This window comes from Heterodontus francisci, chromosome 28 (genome assembly GCF_036365525.1).
Source record: "Heterodontus francisci isolate sHetFra1 chromosome 28, sHetFra1.hap1, whole genome shotgun sequence".
In the NCBI taxonomy this organism is placed as follows: domain Eukaryota; kingdom Metazoa; phylum Chordata; class Chondrichthyes; order Heterodontiformes; family Heterodontidae; genus Heterodontus; species Heterodontus francisci.
This window is the reverse complement of record NC_090398.1, coordinates 24,259,602-24,281,073: the sequence shown is the minus strand read 5'-3', so window position 1 is coordinate 24,281,073 and position 21,472 is coordinate 24,259,602. Positions and strand designations below refer to the sequence as shown.

The window sequence follows — 21,472 nt, the reverse complement described above, 5'->3', positions numbered from 1 at the left end:
GTGGCGGATACTATACATGTTGCTGCTGCATAGTAACAGCTTGAAACACCTGTTGCTCATATGTTTGGGATACATTACCCTTCTAGGGTAATTTGAGATAGGCTGGGAACCTTTCAGGGCCTTTGGACGTAAAGTTTCCACATGTCTCTATATGCTTCTTCTTCGCTCTCCGACTAAAGTCCCGACAACTGGTTCAAAAATTGCCATCATTCTTAACACATTTATATAAAAAAAAATCATGGTAAGCAATATTTCATTCTGTAATTATAGTCAACTGATCAGATGCACGGACTGACTTCAAACTGAGACATCCTTTGGCAGAGAATTGATTGTTTTGCAACCTGAAAACAAAAATAAAACAACAAAAAAGTTACTGAAATTGAGTGAGATTTTCCGTTCACTGAAACTAGCGACATTGTTAAATTCATTCAATGTAAATATGTTTAAGAATCTTGAAATGTGAAAGAAAGAAATCTTCCACAACTAATGATTTTTCCTGTAGCACATCTATAAAAATTAACAAAGGAAAATAAATGATACTCTTAAAACAACAATTAATTCATATATTTTAACACGGAAGCTCACCTAATTTCCTTCAGATTCGTCCTCGTCTGAATGAGCTGGAGAAATGTGGGAACAGATTTGTCAGTCAGTCTGTTGGATTGTTCACTGCGCTGATTATCGTTACTCATGTCCAGCTCCATCAGTGAACCTTTTTGACTGATGGCGGAGACCAAGCTCTTCACACAATCATCTGTGAGGGCATTAGATTTTAACCTACGACGATTTAAAAAAGAACAAATCCGATTTTGTAAAACATAGATGCACGTGTTTAAATATACAGCACTTGCAAATATTTGTACTGGATTTCCAAAATCGTGAGGGAAAACTGCTCTAGAAAATTGCATTTTCCCTGTTTTTAAACTATTTTCATCCTATTGCAAATTGACAAATGAGATTAGTCGATCATCATTACCAAGGTAATTAAAATTCTTAACGATAAAGAACTCTCTGGTTGTTCCGTTCGATATTTAAATACAAATTACTCACTCAAGTGTCTCTACTTTGCAGCCATTTTCCTTCAGAACTGTGGAGAGGAATTTCACACCTGAATCTTGAAGATTGTTCTTGTTGAGTCTAAACGCAAATAAGAAAGTCAGTAATAAATATGGAGTAATGAAACAGAAAGGAAATATACATAATTAAATATATTTTACATTGGATACATTGGCCTTCCAAAACGCCAATATCAGACCCGTAATCCAAATACATTTTTTTGATTTGCGCCAAGCTATTTTATTATAGCGCATGTATTATAATCAGTTACCATCAGCCAGTATATTTGCTGAACTCGAAATTTCCTCGATGGCTTGAGGTCAAGATTTGACAACAGGTTATCAAACGAGTACATGTGAAATGGACTAAAGCCAGAAAATGATGGAAATGCTCAACAGGTCAGGCAGTAACGAAAGAGAGCAAATAGCATTTACCTTCCTGGTGCTGAACTTGAACTTCTGACCCGTTGTAATGTTAACTTTCCTACCCATTCCCATTCTGATCTCTCTGTACTTTTCCTTCATCAATATTCTAAGCAAACTCATGGGAAACGCAAAACCAGCAATTTATTAGATTAGGCATTTTACTGCCTTCTAAACGCAGCAGAGAATTCAACAATTTTCGGCGCCAAGGCGTGGCACAGTAGCGCATTGGTTAGCACCGCAGCCTCGCAGCTCCAGCAACTCGGGTTCAGTTCTGGGTACTATCTGTGTGGAGTTTGCAAATTTTCCCTGTGACTGTGTGGGCTTCCACTGGGTGTTCCGGCTTCCTCCCTTGCAGATTGATAGGTAAATTGGCCATTGTAAATTTCCTCTAGTGTAGGTAGGTGGTAGGAGAATGGTAGGGAACATGGAATTAATGTAGGATCAGTATAAACGGGTGGTTTTTGGTCGGCACAGGCTCGGTGCGCCGAAGGGCTTGTTTTAGTGTTGTATCTGTCTATGATTCTAATTTCTGATCATGATAACTGTTCCTATAGTTTCAGAAATCATGTGCTGGCATATGCTGCGCATATTTACAATTCCTGTTGAGTATTTTCTCTTTCTTTACGTTCTATTAACGCCCTCCCCCACCTTTTTGACTTTCTCTTTACACCTTTTTGTCACCTCAACATTCCTGCCTACTCACCACCCCTAACCCTAACCTTAAGCTTAACCCTCTAATGACACCTTACGAACCCACGACCTCTACCACATAGAAGGCCAAAGACAGCAGATGCATGGGAACACCACCACCTGCAAGTTCACCCCCAAGAAACACATGCTCCTGACTTGGAACTATATTGCCTTTCCTCCAGTGTCGCTAAGTCAAATTCCCTGAACCCCCTTCCGAACAGCACTGTTGGTAAACCCACGCCACTTATTTCTATCTTTTGTCATTTCACACAAAACGCCAACGACTCTGTTTCTCTTGATATAGTCGTTATATGACCTACTAAGAGTTTGCAAAATTTTAGGTTTATATTTCAGATTTCCTGTACAGTATTTTCCTTTTGCACATGTAAAACAGTGGTTGGCAGAAGGAATTCTGTAAACTCGTATCTGTACCGAGCATAAATACAACGAATGCTTTGCACAGCTGATGCTGTTTATCAAAAAGAAAACAAAAGGTAAAATTAGGGACCATATCTCTGACCTTGTCATTGTTTTTAAGAAATTTAGCTACATGATGCACGGAGCTTCACAGATATAATTGAATGATATACTAACACGCCACATTTTTCTGCGCATTCTACTGGAGTATCCGATTATGTTATTGTAACGGATTCCTCTAATATGCATCAGGATAGATGGAGTTTCATTCAGCCTCACTTTCCTTCCCTCCCAGCCTCTGATTATGCGTTAACCCAACGGCATCCCTGGAAATAATTGCATATACGTGGAATAATCACAGATGTGAACCCACTTAATCACCTTTTTGGCATCACTTGAGATCAACAACAGCGTTGTTGATTCGGCAAATCTAATCCTATCGAGGAATTTAGAAATGAATTACGCATATAGCTCACTTGCAATATAATCAAACTGCACAATAAAACAAATTTGTTTACTGTTTTAAGCAACTAAGTATTTTCTTCCCAACAACAGGCAGTGGCAGAGAGGTCTGTTAACAAAGATTTCAGGTATTTGCTTAAAAATATAGATGTAGGATGATGAGTTGTTTTAACTCAGTGAGTTTTTATAATATCGAATGCACTGCATGAAAGACTGGCGAAATCACATTCAACAGTAACTTTCAAAAGGAAACATGATAAATATTTGAAAAGTTGAAGCTTGCATGGCTATGGTGAAGAGCAGGGAGTGGGTCTAATTGGATACTATCAAAGCGATATCACAGGCACCACGGGTAAAATGGTCTCCTCCGGTGCTGTAAAGCTCAATGGTTCTACGATATAGTGGAATTTAGAAATAGAGGTCGAATATATGATGATTAAGTGCACGAAGAATGTATCGCAGTTATTATTCAAGAACACCACATGGTGCAATGCGTGCATTGGTTTCAGAAGTTATGTGGTGAATTTCATATCTGATTCTGTTAAATGAACACCACTACAATCTCAGGTATTACCAGAACAGCCAATCTGGCTACGTATTTTAGGGCGTCGGAGAACTTAATGGAAGAATGTGCTCAATAATTGATCCAATTCCGCACTTGATTTTGCTCATCATTCATCATATACCATGGAGAAATAACAGATATTATTTATGATTCTATTTATCGATTTGTTTAAATACCTGAGTATTTTACATTTGTACAATATGGACTGCAACTGACGGATGCCTGCATCTTGTATACCGCAAGCACCGAGATCCATCTCTTAAATTATTTCAAGGTTCATGAATGCCGTAGACAGAACCACACAGTCAAAAGGTTTCAGAGGACACTTTGTAAACTTTATTTTCTTTATCTGTGCTAATGTGGCTGCCATCAGATTTCTGTCCTCAAATTCAGCAAAGGAATGCAATATGTTTAAGAATTTCCCTTGGCTTCGCCCATCATCCAAGTTCTGAGCACGCGTTTTGACATTCCGTGTGAGCCAATCCCACACAGGCTTGCTTGCTTCAGCAGGAAATTTGCCCAGTTTTGACTCAAGCTGATCAGTTGAATTTCGTGAGCAAAGACCGACAAGAAAACGTGTAAATGAATTGAATCTGTCGTCAATGCATGTATATCCTTCATCAAGCAATGGTGCCAGTCCATTTGGTGTTGTGTGCAGACTTTTCAAAAGTGCAGCAACAAAGTCCTGCATAACGGTGTGAGGGAATTTGTAGGCAATGCTCTGCAGATCATTGTCTCGAATCTCCATCATGAATGCAGTGATAAAATTTGAACGTTCAAGTTCGAGCTTATTGAACATGTCTGTTTCAAAAACAACAGTTTGTTTCCTAATTCCCTGGTAGGCCAGCCCGCCCAGTTTCAGCAGTTTATTGCGAGTGTTTTCTATGTCAGAGCCACATCTATTTAAAAGATTTGCAACATAAGCAGAGTACATGCGTGTGCTGGGTATGAGTTGCAATGGCCTGCCTTGCTTTCCTGCTGTCCGCTGTGACTCCACTAACGAGCAGAGGACTGAGCAAAACAAAGGGTTATAGCACATGGTGCCCAATGTGTCGTTCTGCTCAATGTATTCGGTTACCTGTTTTGCAAACTGTGGATCTCCAAAACAACGGTCAAAATATTGCTTCATTTGTTCAGAGTTAAAACCCAGAATTTTGATTCTTCGATGTATGTTTGCATTTCCCAGAGATTCCAGTTTCCAAGGCCGGCTTGTGATCAGCACTGAACAGCCTTTCAGCAACTCCCCTTGTATGAGGCAGCGGACAATGTCTGAAACCAAGCAGCAATACTCGGGATCGACGCATTGACTTTGGGGTGCGTTGTTTTTCTCGACATCTGTGAAATCTATGGTTTGCTCAAATTCGTCCAAATCATCAAATATGAACAATATTTTTCTGGGTTCTTTCCACAGCTGCTCCAGCTCATTTTCGAAGTAGGGGTATGAATTCACGATCAGCGTCGATAAGTTTGTTGGAACTTTTATTAAATTTAATTGTGTAAACTTGAAAGGAAAGGCAAATTTAAATTGATGGTATATTTTTACTCTGGCCCAGTCATGAATTATCTTCTGTATTATGGTGCTTTTCCCGATTCCTGGAGCACCAAATACTACAGTTGTCCGAGTCCTGTCTGTTGAAGTGTCTTTGCTTTCCAACAACTGATCGAGCTGAACGTATTCAAGTGCATTATCGATATTTTTCACCTGTATCTCTTCAGGCTTTCTCCCTAGGGCCTTCAGATCACTTTCAACCAATTGCGGCTCTCGAAGAGAATGAACAATCATTATGTCTGTGTAATTCCCAATAGTTAAACATGTTCTGGACATTTTTTTTCCTCCAGTGTATGGAACTTCCAATTTTATAGTCTGTTTTTGGAGAACAATTTTGTGCAGAAGTGCTACGTCTGCAAGATGAAGAAACAAAGAATTTTGTTAGCACAGCAATTGTAATTGAGGAGAAACATATTTAATCGTACAACGCAGTGAAGGAAAGCAAATATTCAAGTAAACAAGAAATCATGTTGAGGGGAAACCAAATAAGAACGTAAGATCTTGATAAATAAGAACTGGACGAGGCGATTTGGCCCTCTGAACATTGTCAGCCATTTGACATGCAGGCCTTCACCTGCCAAGAATGCGGCACACATTATTTCACCACATGGATATTAAAACTTTTTTTAAAAGCTGTTGGGAACAAAAGTGGGCCTATGGCAAGGAATTGCCTGGCCGCTCACTGGGAAGATCTTTTTTGCATATTAGCTAACAGTGTTGGAACAAAGGAACAAGTCGCTATTTCCCCAATACACAGAATACCTGGTCAGACCAGTTTAGTCACATGACTAACTGGTGGTTGGAACGTTTTCAATTTGCACTTCCACAGAGTTCTAAACTCAGAAAGCTGTTTGCTCCTGGACTGAGAATATCTCTGTCCTGTGTGCTCCCATCTCTCTCTCATGGAACTGAAGACCCATTGACGATACAAAAACCCCAAGAGAGAAAAATCTTGGACAGTGAGCAAAGTTTAAGAAGAATACTGGGCTCCAACGAAAAGCAAGAATTACCTACAGTAGGACTGCAGTGAGCAGGAAGCACAGTAACAAGAAACTCTTCTGATATTGCCTCTAACCTGTCCATTTTATATTTATTTTATTTTCTGTCTGTAATTGTATATGTGTATCGAACATGCTCGTGTGGGGCACAAGGTGTATCCATAGACGTTAACCGAATTAGAGTTTAAGTTTTAATAAATTTAACTTTTCTTCTTTCAACTTAAGAAGGCCTGCTTGTGCTTATTAACTTTGCTTAGAATTGGAAAGCGGTGAACAAAACATACTGTGTTTAAAATTAAACGCTGTTACAATAAGAACAGGTGAAGACAGAAGACCACTAGACACCTTTCACATCTGGTCACACAGAGATTTGGGTGCTAGTGTCCAGAATTTCACCCACAGACAAAAGATAGAAATTGGAAGTGCAAAGTCAAATTGTTCCCTATCAAAAAAGAGCAAGATTAATACAGGTTCTCTTGCAGTTGTGTTTATTGAATACTAGCATGTCCACAACTGAAGTGAGTAGCTCTCCAAACCAGGTAAAAGATAAATGCCCGGTCTATGGAGGAGTTGAGAAAGCTGGCTGAGCAGTGTGAGATCACGGTCCATGGCATGGCTTGGTTGTCTGAACTCCTAAGGCTGTGGTCAACTTTTTTTCCCTTGAATCTGAAGAAGCAGAAACAGTGTTCTCAGTAGACTTAACTGAAGACAGGAGCGACGGCGGCTGGCGGACCTGGGTGGAAGCTGATCCAGAGTGGAAGCTGTAAAAGAAAGTGCAGGGCTCAAGACACTCACTTACCTGAAGACAGGAGCAGCGGCGGCTGGCGAACCTGCTGTCCCGTGTTTTGCTCCTCTTGCTGCATGTGGGAATCCGGTAACATTTCCAGTCCCCGGGACCAGCAAGTGTGCAGGAAGTATGTCCAGCTGCAGTTCCTAGAAGCTCAGGTTTCAGAGCTGGAATGGCGGCTGGAAACACTGTGGAACATCCGCGAGTCTGAGAGCATTGTGGATAGCACGTATAGAAAGGTGATCACACCACAGCTGAAGGGACTTGAGGAAGGAAGGGAATGGGAGACCACCAGGTAGTCCAATAGAAACAGGCAGATAGTTCAGCAGTCCCATGGGGTCCCGCTTGCACATCGGTATTCCATTTTGGAGGCTGATGAGGCTGGTTCCTCCAGGGAGTGCGGACAGAGCCAAGCTTCTGGCACCACAATCAGCCTGTCTGCACAGGAAGGGGATGAGAGAGGAAGAGCAATAGTAATAGGGGATTCTATAGTCATGGAAACAGATAGGCGCTACTGTGGCCGTCAACGTGACTCCATGATGGTGTGTTGCCTCCCTGGTGCCAGGGTCCGGGATGTCACTGAATGGCTGCAGGGCATCTTGAAGAGGGAGTGTGATAAGAAAGAGGTCATGGTACATGTTGGTACCAATGACATAGGTAGAAAGAGGGATTAGGTCTTGCATCAAGTGTTCAGGGAGTTAGGCAGTAGACTAAAAAGCAGGACCTCTCAGGTTGTAATCACTGCCTTACTCCCAGTGCCACGTGCTAGCGAGTATAGAAACAGGAGAATAACACAGATGAATGCGTGGCTTAAGAGTTGTTGCACGAGGGAGGGTTTTAGATTCTTGGAACACTGGGGAAGGTGAGACCTGTACAAGCGGGAAGGTCTACATCTGTACCAGAGGGGGACTAGCATCCTTGCTGGCGGGTTTGCTAGTGCTTTTGGGAGGAGTTTAAACTAATGTGACAGTGGGGGGGGGGGGGGGGGGTGAGGGGGGACGCAGACTCCTAGCAGAATAGGGACACAGCTAAGCACAGGAAAGCAAACAAGTTAGAGGGAATACAGTGGAAGTAAGTTTCAAGGGAGTAAGACCAGGATGGAAGGTCTCTACTTTAATGCCAGGGGTATTGCAGGTAAAAAGGATGAGTTAAGGGCAATGATTGACACATGGAATTGAGATACAGTAGCCATCACGGAGACGCGTTTAAGGGAGGGTCAGAATGGGCAGCTCAATATCCCGGGATATAGAATCTTCAGGCGAGACAGAGGAGGGGGTAATAGAGGAGGGGGCATAGCAATACTAGTTAAGGAGTCAGTTCCTGCAGTAGGGAGAGATAATATCTTGGAGGGGGCATCAAATGAAGATTTATGGGTAGAGTTTAGGAATAAAAAAGGGACAGCCACATTGCTCGGTGTTTATTATCGACCCCCAGATAATCAGCAGGAAATTGAGGAGCAAATATGTGCGCAATTTGCAGAGGTGTGCAAAAATAATAGGGTAATTATATCAGGTGATTTCAACTTTCCCAGCATTAATTGGGATAATCATCGTGTTAAGGGTTTTGATGGAGTGGAGTTCTTAAAATGTATACAGGAGAACGTTTTAACTCAATATGTAGAGGATCCAACAAGGGAGGGTGCAGTGCTGGACCTAATTCTGGGGAATGAAGCTGGACAGGTGGTTGATGTGTTGGTGGGGGAGCATTTTTGTGATGGCGACCATACATGGTACAATTTAAGCTTGTTATGGAGAAAGAAATAGACAAGTTGCAAAAACAGGTTTTGGAATGGGGGAGAGTGAATTTTAGTAAAATAAGGCAGGATCTGGCCAAGGTAGCCTGGAAAGAGTTACTTGTTGGGAAATCTACAGAAGAGCAGTGGGGGGCAATCAAAAAGGAAATGGGTAGGGTACAGTCCCAACATGTTCCCTTTTGGGTAATAGGTAGGAGCAACAAGCCCAGAGAACCATGGATGACCAGAAACATTCAGGGTATGATGAGAAGGAAAAGAGAGGTATTTAGCAAATACAAGGAGAGCAAATCAATGGAAGCATTAGTGTTTAGTTTAGTTTAGTTTAGAAATACAGCACTGAAACAGGCCCTTCGGCCCACCGAGTCTGTGCCGACCATCAACCACCCATTTATACTAATCCTACACTAATCCCATATTCCTATCATATCCCCACCTGTCCCTATATATTTCCCTACCACCTACCTATACTAGGGGCAATTTATAATGGCCAATTAACCTATCAACCTGCAAGTCTTTGGCATGTGGGAAGAAACCGGAGCACCCGGAGGAAACCCACGCAGACACAGGGAGAACTAGCAAACTCCGCACAGGCAGTACCCAGAATCGAACCCGGGTCCCTGGAGCTGTGAGGCTGCGGTGCTAACCACTGCGCCACTGTGTGGATACAGAAAGTGCAGGATGGAGCTCAAGAAAGCAATTAGGAGAGCAAAGAGGGGATATGAGAAACTCTGGCTGATAAAAGTAGGGAAAATCCCAAGATATTCGATAAGTATATCAATAGGAAGAGGATAACCAGGGAAAGATCAGGTCCCATTAGGGACCAAGGGGGTATTTTGTGGGTGGAGCCAGAGGACATTGGTATGGTGTCAAATGAATACTTCACATCTATCTTCACACAAGAGAATGAGGATGAAGATATGAAAGTAAGAGAGTGAGACTGTGAGGTTCTTGAACAAATTGACATAGGGAGTGACAAGGTATTGGAGGTTTTGGAAGTCTTAAACATGGACAAATCTCCAGGTCCGGATGATATGTGTACCAGGATGCTGTGGGAGGTGAGGGTGGAGATCGCACGGGCTCTGACCCTAATTTTTTATTCCTCTCTGGCCACGGGGGAGGTGCCAGAGGACTGGTTAGCTAATGTGGTCCCACTGTTTAAGAAATGTTGTAGAGATAAGCCAGGGAATGACAGACCATTGAGTCTCATGCCAGTAATAGGGAAACTATTGGAGAAAATTCTAAAGGAGAGAATCTATCATCACTTGGAGAGGCAAAATTTGATTAGGAATAGTCAGCATGGCTTTGTCAGAGGGAGGTCATGCCTAACAAATTTGATTGAATCTTTCGAGCAAGTGACCAAGTGCATAGATAAGGGTTGTGCAGTTGATGTAGTTTACATGGATTTCAGCAAAGCCTTTGACAAAGTCCCAAATGGGAGACTTATCAAGAAAGCAAATGCACATGGGATACAAGGTAACTTGATAAGGTGGATTCAAAATTGGCTTCGCTGTAGGAGACAGAGAGTGATGACAGATGGCTGTTTCAGTGACTGGAAGCCAGTGTCCAGTGGCGTTTCACAGGGATCTGTGCTGGGTCCCCTATTGTTTGTCATTTATATAAACGACATAGATGACGATGTTGGGGGGGGGGGGGGGTGGTCGGATCCGTAAGTTCGCAGATGACACAAAGATTGGCTGAGTGGTTAACAGTGAGGTGGAGTGTCTTAGGTTACAGGAAGATATCGACGGGATGGTGAAATGGGCAGAAAAGTGGTAGATGGAATTTAACGCTGAAAAGTGTGAGATGATACACTTTGGAAGGAGTAATGTGACACGGAAGTATTCAGTGATGGCCTGACACTGGGAAGTTCCAAGGAACAAAGGAACCTTGGTGTGTTTGTCCATCGAACTCTGAAGGCAGAAGGGCAGGTTAATAGGCTGGTGAAAAAGACATATGAGACACTTGCCTTTATCAATCGAGGCATTGATTACAAAAGCAGGGAGGTCATATTGAAGCTGTCGAGAACTTTGGTAAGGTCACAGCTGGAGTACTGTATGCCATTCTGCTCGCCACATTATAGGAAGGATGTGATTGCATTGGAGGGGGTGCAGAGGCGATTCACAAGGATGTTGCCTGGGATGGAACCTTTAAGCTATGAAGAGAGGTTGGATAGGTTTGTGTTGTTTTCACTGGAGCAGAGAAGACTGTGGGGTGATCTGATCGAGGTGTACAAGATTATGAGCGGCATGGACAGTGTGGATAGGGAACAGCTGTTTCGAGGGGTCACAAGTGTAAGGTGAAGGGCGGGAGGTTTTAGGGGAATTTGAGGAAGAACTTTTTTGCCCAGAAGGTGGTGACGGTCTGGAATGCCCTGTCTGGGAGGGTGGCAGATGCGGGTTGCCTCACATCCTTTAAAATGTACCTGTATGAGCACTTGGCACGTCATAACATTCAAGGCTATGGTACAGGTGTTGGCAAATAGGATTAGGTAGACAGGTCAGGTGTCTTAATGCATCGGTGCAGACTCGATGGGCCGAAGGGCCTCTTCTGCACTGTATTACTCTGTGATTTCCCTCTAGGCGCACGCTGAGACTCGAAGAAAAAACTTACAGTGACATCACGGGGAATCTGCAAGGTGATTAGTTAGGTAAGTGACAGCTCTAAGTGCATTTAAATAGCTTAAAATAATGGGATAGTTTTTTTGTTGAGAAAAAGAACTCTAGTGATAAGGTGTGTACTACTAAAGTGTTTGTTTTTTTAATACAGTGTAACTTATTAAGGACTTTAGATTGAAGTAGGCAGAATAAGGCCCCTAGTATAATTAGTATGTTTTAGTTAAGGAACTAACTAATTAATCTAAGGGTAAGTCATGACAGGAGAGCTCAGCCCTGTGTTATGCTCCTCCTGCACTATGTGGGAAATCAGGGATGCTTCCAGTGTCCCTGACGACCATGTGTGCAGGAAGTGTATCCACCTGCACCTACTGGCTACCCGTATTACAGAGCTAGAGCTGCGGGTGGTTTCACTGTGGAGCATCCGCGATGCTGAGAACATCGTGGATAGCTCGTTTATCGAGGTGTTCGCACCACAGCTAATGGCTGCACAGGCAGAAAAGGGATGGGTGACTACCAGGCAGAGTAGTAGGTGCAAGCAGGTAGTGCAGGAGTCCCCTGTGGCCATCCCCTGCCAAAATGATATGCAGTAAATTACTGCAGTAAGGAGGGATGATATCTTAGAAGGTTCCTTAAATGAGGCCGCATGGGTAGAACTTAAGAACAAAAAGGGGGGGGGGGTGGTGCAATCACTTAGTTGGGCGTGTACTATAGGCCTGCAAACAGTCAGGGAGAGATAGAGGAACAGATATTTAGTCAAATCACAGAGAGGTGTAAAAATAATAGGTGATAATAGGAGGGGATTTCAGCTTACGTAATATCAACTGGGATAGTCTTCGTGCAAAAGGCTTAAAGGGGGAGGAATTCTTAAAATGCACATAGAGCTTTTTGAGCCAGTCTGTAGAAAGAGCTACAAGAGAAGGGGCAGTACTGGACCTAATCCTAGGAAATGAAGCTGGACAAGTGGTAGAAGTATCAGTGGGGGTGCATTTCGGGGACAGTGACCATAACTTTGTAAGATTTAAGATAGTTATCGAAAAGTGCAAAGACGGGCCAGAAATAAAGATATGGAATTGGGGGAAGGATGATTTCAATTTGATTAAATAAGATCGGGCCAAAGTGAACTGGGAGCAGCTACTTGTAGAAAAGTCTACTTCAGGTCAGTGGGAGTCATTCAAAGAGGAAATAGTGAAGAGCCAGCATGTACCCATTAAGGTGAAGAGTAGGACCATCACGTCCAGGGAACCCTGGATATCATGGGATATAGAGTATTGCATCAGTAAAAAAGGTGCATGGCACATTCGGAGCACTGAAAATAGCGGAGGCATTAGAGGAGTATAGAAAGTGCAGCGGGTACGTAAAAAAGTAATTATGAGAGTGAAGAGGGGCATGAAAAAAATATTGGCGGTCAACATAAAGGGAAATCCTAAGTCATTTTATAAGTATATTAAGTGCAAGAGGATAACCAGGGAAAGACTACGGCCCATTAAGGACCAAAATGGCAATCTGTGTGTGGAGCCGGAGGACAAAGGTGAAGTTTTAAATGATTACTTTTCATCTGCTTTCACTGTAGTGAACGACGATTTAGGTATAGAGATCAGGGAGAGGGATTACAATGTGCTTGAACATACTAACATTGAAAGCGAGCGAGTATTAGATGTTTTAGTGTGCTTAAAGGTGGATAAATCCCCAGGCCCAGATGAGATGCATCCCCGCCTGTTGTGTGAGGCAAGGGAGGTGATAGCAGGGGCTGTGACACAAATTTTCAGATCATCTCTGGCCACGGGAAAGGTGACAAAGGAATGGAGGACAGCAAATATGATACCATTATTCCGGAAGGGTAGCAAGGATAGACCAGGTAATTACAGGCTGGTGAGTCTAACATCAGTGGTTCGGAAACTGTTGGAAAAAATCTGAGGGATAGGATTAATCTCTACGTGGAGAGGCAAGGAATAATCAGGGATAGTCAGCACGGCATTCTCAGGGGATGTCGTGCCTAACTAACTTGATTGAATTTTTCGAGGAGATGAATAGATGCGTAGATGAGGGTAAATCAGTTGATATGGTCTACATGGACTTCAATAAGGCTTTTGATATGGTCCCACATGGAAGATTGATTAAGAGTGTAAGAGCCCATGGAAGCCAGGGCAATTTGGAAATTGGATCCAAAATTGGCTTGGTGGCAGGAAACAGAGGGTAATTGTCAAGGATTGTTTTTGTGAGTGGAAGCCTGTGACCAGTGGTGTATCACAGCGATCAGTGCTGGAGCCCTTACTGTGTGTAGGAAACATTAATGATTTAGACGTGAATATAGGAGGTATGGTAAGTAAGTTCACAGACGACACGAAAATTGGTGATGTTGAAAATAGTGAAGAGGAAAGCCTTAGATCACAGGACGATATAGATGGGCTGGTAAGATGGGCGGAGTTGTGGCAAATGGACTTTAATCATGAGAAGTGTGAGGTGATGCTTTTTGGGAGGACTAACAAGGCAAGGGAATATACAATGGATGGTAGGGCCCTATGAGGTACAGAAGGTCAGAGGGACCTTGGTGTACTTATCCATAGATCACTGAAGGCAGCAGCACAGGTAGATAAGGTGGTTAGGAAGGCATATGCGATACTTGCCTTTATTAGCCGAGGCATATATTATAAGAGCAGGGAGGTTATGATGGAGCTGTATAAAATGCTAGTTAGGTCCCAGCTGGAGTACTGTGTACAGTTCTGGGTGCCACACTATAGGAAAGATGTGATTGCACTGAAGCGGGTGCAGAGGAGATTCCCCAGGATGTTACCTGGGCTGGAGCATTTCACCTATGAAAGAGACTGAAAGGCTAGGGTTGTTTTCCTTAGAACAAAGAAGAATGAGGGGGAACATGATTGAGGTATACAAATTATGAGTGGCATAGATCAGTTGGATGGGAAGAGAATTTTGCCCTTGGTGGAGGGGTCATTAACCAGGGGACATAAATTAACGGTAAGGGGCAGGAGATTTAGAGGGGATTTTAGAGAAGAAATCAGCCAGAGGGTGGTTGTAATCTGAAATATACTGTCTGAAGTGGTAGTAGAGGCAGGAATCCTCACAACATTGAAGAAGTATTTAGGTAAGAACTTGAAACACCATATCATACAAGGCTTCGGGCCAAGTGCTGGAAAATGGGACTAGAATAGTTAGGTGCTTGATGGCTGGAACAGACACGATGGGCCGACGGGCCTGTTTCTGTGCTGTATAACTCTATGACTCTAGACCCAGGCAGGGTATTGCTAGCACAGATACAATTGTAACAAAGGAAACTTGAATTAGAAGATAGGGAATGAGAAGGAGAGAAACAGGAGAGGGAGAAGGAGATAGCCTTCTGAAAGGAACCTTTCATACCTGATCGTATCACATTCAATAAGATCATGGCTGTTCTTCTATGTCAACTCCACCTTGCTGTACTATTCCTATATCCATTAATTCCCTTGAGTGCAACACTCCAGCGATGTCTATCTTGAATATGATCAACAATTCGATTCCTCAGGTCTCTGGAGTAGACAATTTCAACGACCTATAAACCATTAAATTAAACATTCCTCCTGATCTCAGCCCTAAATATTCGACCCCTTATTCTGAGATTGTGACTCCGGTTTGTGGATCTCTTAGCCAGGAGAAGTATTTTTTCTGCATTTATCCTGTCAAACCACTTATGGATTGAATATATGTCGATCTATTTACCTCTCATTGTTCTAGAATCCGGGAATGTAGGCACAGTCTACCCAATCTCTCCTCATAGAAGCATTTATTCATCCCAAGAACCAGTCTAAAGAAACCTTTGGTGCACTCCCATGATGCCAAAATTGCACATGATTCCTTCAAGCATTGCTCACCAATGGTTGGTATAATTGCAATAAGACTGATTTACTGTTACACACAAATCCCTTTGTCACAAAAGCTAAAATACGATGTGTTTCCTAATTGCTTGCTTTATCTGCATACCTTTCTGTGATTGAAGTACAAGGACACCCATCTGCTTCCGAATGCAAACATCTGCCAGTCTGTCACCACTCAAAAATATGATTTGCTTTTAATTAATTTTTTTTTTCAGACCAAAATGGATAACTTCACACTTAGCACATTGTATTTCATATGACATGCATTTGCCCATTCACCTAACCTGCTCGAAGGGACTCTCGGAGTATTGGAATCGAAACTTGTGGTTGAATTTTGCGAGGCTAGCAAATCTAGGATCATCTGTGGCTTAAATGAAATACAGAAAGTTATATATAGATGCATAGAAAACTGACTGAATCTAACCCTCACGCATTGTGAAAATCAAACTTTTTTTTTAAAGCTAAAGTAATCTGTTAACTACTGCGAGCTCCTTCCATTACAGATGTACAGATACACCGGCAAAAAACAATTTAGGCTGCGGAATGTTTCGCAAATAAATAAAAAACTGAAAAGTAGCACAATCCATTTGAAACCAATAAACAGACATACTTCAAAGATTTGCTTTGTGCTGATGACAAGTGAGAACTTTGGGGAAGTTTCATGTACACCAAGCATGGAGTCATAGTATCTGGAAAAGCGAAGTTAACATGACTTAACAAGTTTTGAAGAAAATGCTAATTCACCTGGCCGAAGTGGTCGAAAGAGTTTGGAAAAGCTGCGAAAGAGTTACACAAACTGAAGTTGATCAGGGTCTGCCTTCCTTTGAAATGCAGAGTAACTAGAAATTCTTCAAGCAATAGCTTGTCAAATCAGCAATTTAAGCTACTTGGATTGTTTAGTTATCCTGTTCTTTAATCTGTGTGTACGTGTGACCAGGAAAGGAAGCTACTGTTACATTACCTATTAAAGGTCCTCAAGGCATCTGTAAAAACCAGACTGGTGATGAAATTACTAAAGGAAATTGAAACATATTCTTATCGTCAAGGCAGTCTCCAATATAGTAGAACAAGCAAAGAGTTAGTCGCCTCATTGGGCAATTTTAGATTAGGGTCAATTTTCATAGCACTGTCAATGAAACATCCTGCCCACCTTAGAAAGAAAGGTATAAAGACATTACAAAAAAAATTGATTCGTTGTTTAATTCGGGTAGCTTTGTCAGCTACTGAAGAGAACAATCAGCAGAGAGGTGACAGCTCATTGAGTGATCGTGTGTGTAAAATGCTTTGGAACGTATTTGTGAACAACAGTGTATTGTGCTGTTAATGATAATTCATACCGAACCAAGTAAAGTCATTAGGGTTCAACGTGAACATTGAATTTTGTTTCTTTATTTTTTGTAATTCTCATGTTGAAACTATAAGGGAACCATCGCGGTAAAATGTTATGTTTTACACTGTCTATTTTCCTCTGCAGCTTTTTAGCGTCCTCCTCACCAGTAACTTTCCCACCTGCTTTTTTATCGTCAGCAAACTTGGATAGCTTCAGCACAGTCCTCTCTTCGAAATCATTAATATAAATTATAAATAGTTGACGCTCTTGCACTGAATCCTGTGGCGCTCTAGTTACTGCCTGCCAATGCGAAGATGTCTCATTTATTCCTACGATCTGTTTTTTGTCCACTAACCAATCCTTAACCAAAACTAATATATTACCTCCGATCTCCTTGGTTCCGGTATATTTATGGGCTAGTTTTTGTATCTTCTAGTGCAAAATCCAGTACAAAGTATTTGTTAATGCGTCTTCTATTCCCCTATTCCCCAGTATAATTTCACTTGTCTCTGCCTCCAACAGTCCCACGTTTACTACCACACATCTACTCCTATTTGCGCACCAAAAGAAATGTTTACAATCTTTTTTTGGTATGTTTTTGCTCGTTTACTCTCATACTCTCTTTACGTTTTCCTTGTCAATTTGTTGATGTTCCATTGCTGAATTCCAACCTCGTCACAATCCTCTGGCTTTCTTTTTTTTGGCAACATTATACCTCGTCCTTTGACATCACATTTTTAATTCTTGTTAGACACAAATGGACCTCTTTTTCTGTGGGGATTTTTGGGTACTAAATGAATGCATATTTGTCGAAAATTATGTAATAATTCCTTTAATGCGACCGTTACTTATCTATCGTCATAACTGTTCATGCTGTTTCCCAATCTATCTGAGCCAATTCGCCCGCTACTCACCTCCACACCCCGTTCTACGTGGTTTGTTTTGCTGATTTAAGACTCTAGTTTCAGACTTAAGTAAATCACTTTCACATTCATTATCATATTATTTAGCCAGTCGTCCTTTTCATTACATCATTATGCATTAACCCTTTCTTATTGCACAATACTATATTACAAATATCCGATTCCCTAGTTGGTTCTTCGACGTGCTGATGTAGTATACATTCCCTGAACTCGTTCTCCCCAGTCCTAGTGCAACCTTGATTTGTCCAGTCTATATGAAGATCTCTCTTTGGCCTCCTTACTCGAGAGACAATGGGTAAGCGCCTGGAGGTGGTCAGTGGCTTGTGAAGCAGCGCCTGGAGTGGCTATAAAGGCCAATTCTAGAGTGACAGACTCTTCCACAGGTACTGCAGATAAAATTGGTTGTCGGGGCTGTTACACAGTTGGCTCTCTCCTTGCGCTTCTGTCTTTTTTCCTGCCAACTGCTAAGTCTCTTCGACTCGCCACGCTTTATCCCCAGCTTTATGGTTGCCCGCCTGCTCTGGTGATTGCTGGCAACTGACTCGCACGACTTGTGATCAATGTCACAGGACTTCATTTTTCGTTTGCAGACGTCTTTAAGGCAGAGACATGGACGGCCGGTGGCTCTGGTACCAGTGACGAGCTCGCTGTACAATGTTTGCTTGGGGATCCTGTCATCTTCCATGAGGCTCACATGGCCAAGCCATCTCAAGCCCCGCTGGCTTAGTAGGGTGCATATGCTGGGGATGTTGGCCGCCTCGAGGACTTCTGTGTTGGAGATACGGTCCTGCCACCTGATGCCAAGTATTCTCTGGAGGCAACGAAGATGGAATTAATTGAGACGTTGCTCTTGGCTGACATACGTTGTGCAGGCCTCTCTGCCATAGACCAAGGCACTGAGGACACAGGCTTGATATACTTGGGCTTTTGTGTTCTGTGTCAGTGCGCCACTTTCCAACACTCTCTTGGCCAGTCTGGACATAGCAGAGGAAGACTTTCCCATGCACTTGTTTAATTATGCACCGAGAGACATGTTACTGGTGATAGTTGAGCCAAGGTAGGTGAACTCTTGAACCACTTACAGAGCGTGGCCGCCGATACTGATGGATGGAGCATTTTTGATGTCCTGCCCCATGATGTTCGTTTTCTTGAGGCTGATGGTTAGGCCAAATTCATTGCAAGCAGCCACAAACCTGTTGATGAGTCTCTGCAGATAATCTTCAGTGTGAGATGTTAATGCAGCATCATCAGCAAAGAGGAGTTCCCTGATGAGGACTTTCTGTACTTTGGTCCTTGCTTTTAGACGGGCAAGGTTGAACAACCTGCCACCTGATCTTTTGTGGAGGAAAATTCCTTCTTCAGAGGACTTGAATGCATGTGAGAGCAGCAGGGAGAAGAAGATCCCAAACAGTGTGGGTGTGAAAACACAGTTCTGTTTCACGCCACTCAGGATTGGAAATCGGTCTGATGAGGCGCCACTATGCTGAATTGTGCCTTTCATATTGTCATGGAATGAGGTGATGATATTTAGTAGCTTTGGTGGGCATCCAATCTTTTCTAGTAGTCTGAAGAGACCACGTCTGCTGACGAGGTCAAAGGCTTTGATGAGATCAATGAAAGCAACGTAGAGGGGTATCTGTTGTTCGTGGCATTTCTCCTGTAGCTGGTGAAGGGAGAACAGCAGGTCAATGGTGGATCTCTCTGCTCGAAAGACAAACTGTGCCTCAGGATAGACACGCTCAGCCAGCTTCTGGAGCCTGTTTAAGGCGACACGAGCGAAGACTTTCCCCAGTATGCTGAACAGGGAGATTCCATGGTAGTTGTTGCAGTCACCGTGGTCACCCTTGTTCTTGCAGAGGGTGATGATTTTGCCATCGCGCATGTCCTGTGGTACTACACCCTCGTCCCAGCACAGGCAAAGCAGTTCGTGCAGTGCTGAAAGTATAGCACGCTTGGCACTCTTGATGATTTCAAGGGTAATGCCGTCCTTCCCAGGGGCTTTTCCGCTGGCTAGAGAATCAATGGCATCACTGAGTTCCGATTTTGTTGGCTGTACGTCCAGCTCATCCATGACTGGCAGAGACAGGGCTGCATTGAGGTCGGTCTCAGTGACAACATTCTCCCTGGAGTACAGTTCTAGGTAGTGTTCCACCCAGCGGTTCATTTGCTTGCATAGATCTAAGTCCCCCATTATTTCTATATTATCCTTAATACATACGCCTCTAATTTTCTGATTTGTCATCTGCCTTGCACAGCAAACTCTGTCAGTGGGCAATAAACAAATCTCAACAATATTTTCTGCCCTTTCTCTTTCTTCACTCCACATGGGTTTCTTCCTTGTAATAGTGGAGCAATGTCCTTTCAATAATATTGAGGGACAAAAGCAGGGTTAGCAAACTGTGCACAAAGAAAATGGAATGAGTCCATTGGGGCATGCTTGGAAGAGGATCGACCTCCATAATTTTAAGGCTGCGTTTTCTAACGACGCAACCACCAGGTGGCGCAGTGCTAGCACAGGCGCAACTTCAGCCTCTTACAGTGCAAAATTACTGCTGGCGACGTTCAGGCAGCTGCCAGGATTAAAAATGGCGCTGTTCAATTTATCACAGAAAAACGAGACAGTACTCTGGTCCGAAACTGCCATTGTAATTTGAAATGTAACGCTATTTCCTGTGGTCATTAAAATGAAATTGACACGGTGAAGTCCATAGAGGAAATAAGTGTGAATTTCTGTTCCCTCCCCGCCCCACATTCTGCATCTCCCATTCTCCCAATCCACATATTCACACTCGCTACAGCCACGTGGTAAAGTAGTTGTGCCACATTAAGGCATCGAAATCACTAATCCCTCGGACACTGCTTTGCTCCACTAACTCTCCAGGTGGAACCATGAAAAGAAGATCACTAAGGCAAGAATTGATACTCTATCAGGGTTACAAAAAAATGTTCAATGTATGCAGTTGTGCTCCAAATATGTTATCCAAAATAAATTATTATATTGCAATGTGATTACTTAAAATGTGTAAACCAACTTGTTGTCTCTGAAATATTTCTGATTAATAGTGCTTTTTTTACTGCTCTCTATTCTGCTACATGTACTGTATTATGGATTGTGAACTATCAAGTAATCCTGACCCTGCCCAATGTGGCTGACTGTTAAATGCCCTCTGAAATGGCAAGTAAGGGATGGGCAATAAATGCTGGCCTCACCACCGAAGTCCACATCACACACAACAAAATTTAACACTGAACACATAAATGTGGATTTCAAGCTGACAGTTCAGGAATCAAAGGGCCAGAGGAGTTTAGGGGGATATCCCAACCCACTATCCTTCCCCACCCCACCCCCATTCCCAAAATAAGAAAACAACTCGTTTTCAATGTTTTACCTCATGCACACTTACTTTGAGCAAAAATAATGTTTGCTGCACTTGCCACAGAAGAATAAAGTTACCTTTTCTGTGAACATATGTTTTCTGTATCCAATGGCAAGTCCCCAGGATTCCAACTAGTAATGCCACCAGAAATGCACTGATGTCTGCAACCGAGAGGACGATGTTGACTTGTATATGCTTTGCTGCAGTATCTGCAGACGCTGTTAATAATGAGAACATGTTTTGATCAGTGATCACTCAAGTATTAATTACTACATTAAAATATGCTAAACGAATTTTAAACGAGCACTAACATATTACCACCGATTAAATTATTTGTATACCATTTTAAGTCCATATGTTGATACCCTCTGTTGTCCTTACCGTTTCTTTCAGGTGACCGTGAACATTTTGCATTTAGTTCGCCTGAATAACACCTTAATAAACCGGTGGCCTGAAGTTTATCTCAGGAAAATGCAAACTGTGAGTGTGATGACTGTAGAGCAACATTTTCACTGTCAGCTATACAAGTGTACATGCCATGCACTACTGAAAAATCTGTGATATGTTCGAGTCAATACTTATTCGTATATTGCTATTTATCCATGTTTCAAAATTTTGCCTCACTATGATGTTCCTATTGAAAATGAATCAACATATGT

The 21,472-nt window shown here is 42.5% G+C and overlaps 2 protein-coding genes across 2 annotated transcripts in view; both read right to left on the bottom strand.

The window, feature by feature from the left end:
- Positions 1-200: 200 nt before the first annotated feature.
- Positions 201-3,871, bottom strand: LOC137385140 (ribonuclease inhibitor-like). The gene is made up of 4 exons (XM_068060002.1): positions 3,792-3,871; positions 1,051-1,137; positions 586-777; positions 201-341 (listed from the first exon to the last, which is right to left on the bottom strand). Exons 1-4 carry the CDS (start codon positions 3,869-3,871, stop codon positions 254-256), a joined length of 447 nt encoding a protein of 148 aa, XP_067916103.1. The 3' UTR covers positions 201-253.
- Positions 3,872-3,874: 3 nt separating this feature from the next.
- Positions 3,875-21,472, bottom strand: part of LOC137345153 (NACHT, LRR and PYD domains-containing protein 3-like) — a 79,345-nt gene continuing 61,747 nt past the window's right edge. Inside the window, exons 5-6 of the mRNA XM_068008621.1 lie at positions 20,891-21,031; positions 3,875-5,517 (exon numbers count right to left, since the gene is read on the bottom strand). Of these exons, the coding sequence (XP_067864722.1) occupies positions 3,875-5,517; positions 20,891-21,031 (1,784 nt within the window). The remainder of the gene's footprint in view (positions 5,518-20,890; positions 21,032-21,472) is intronic.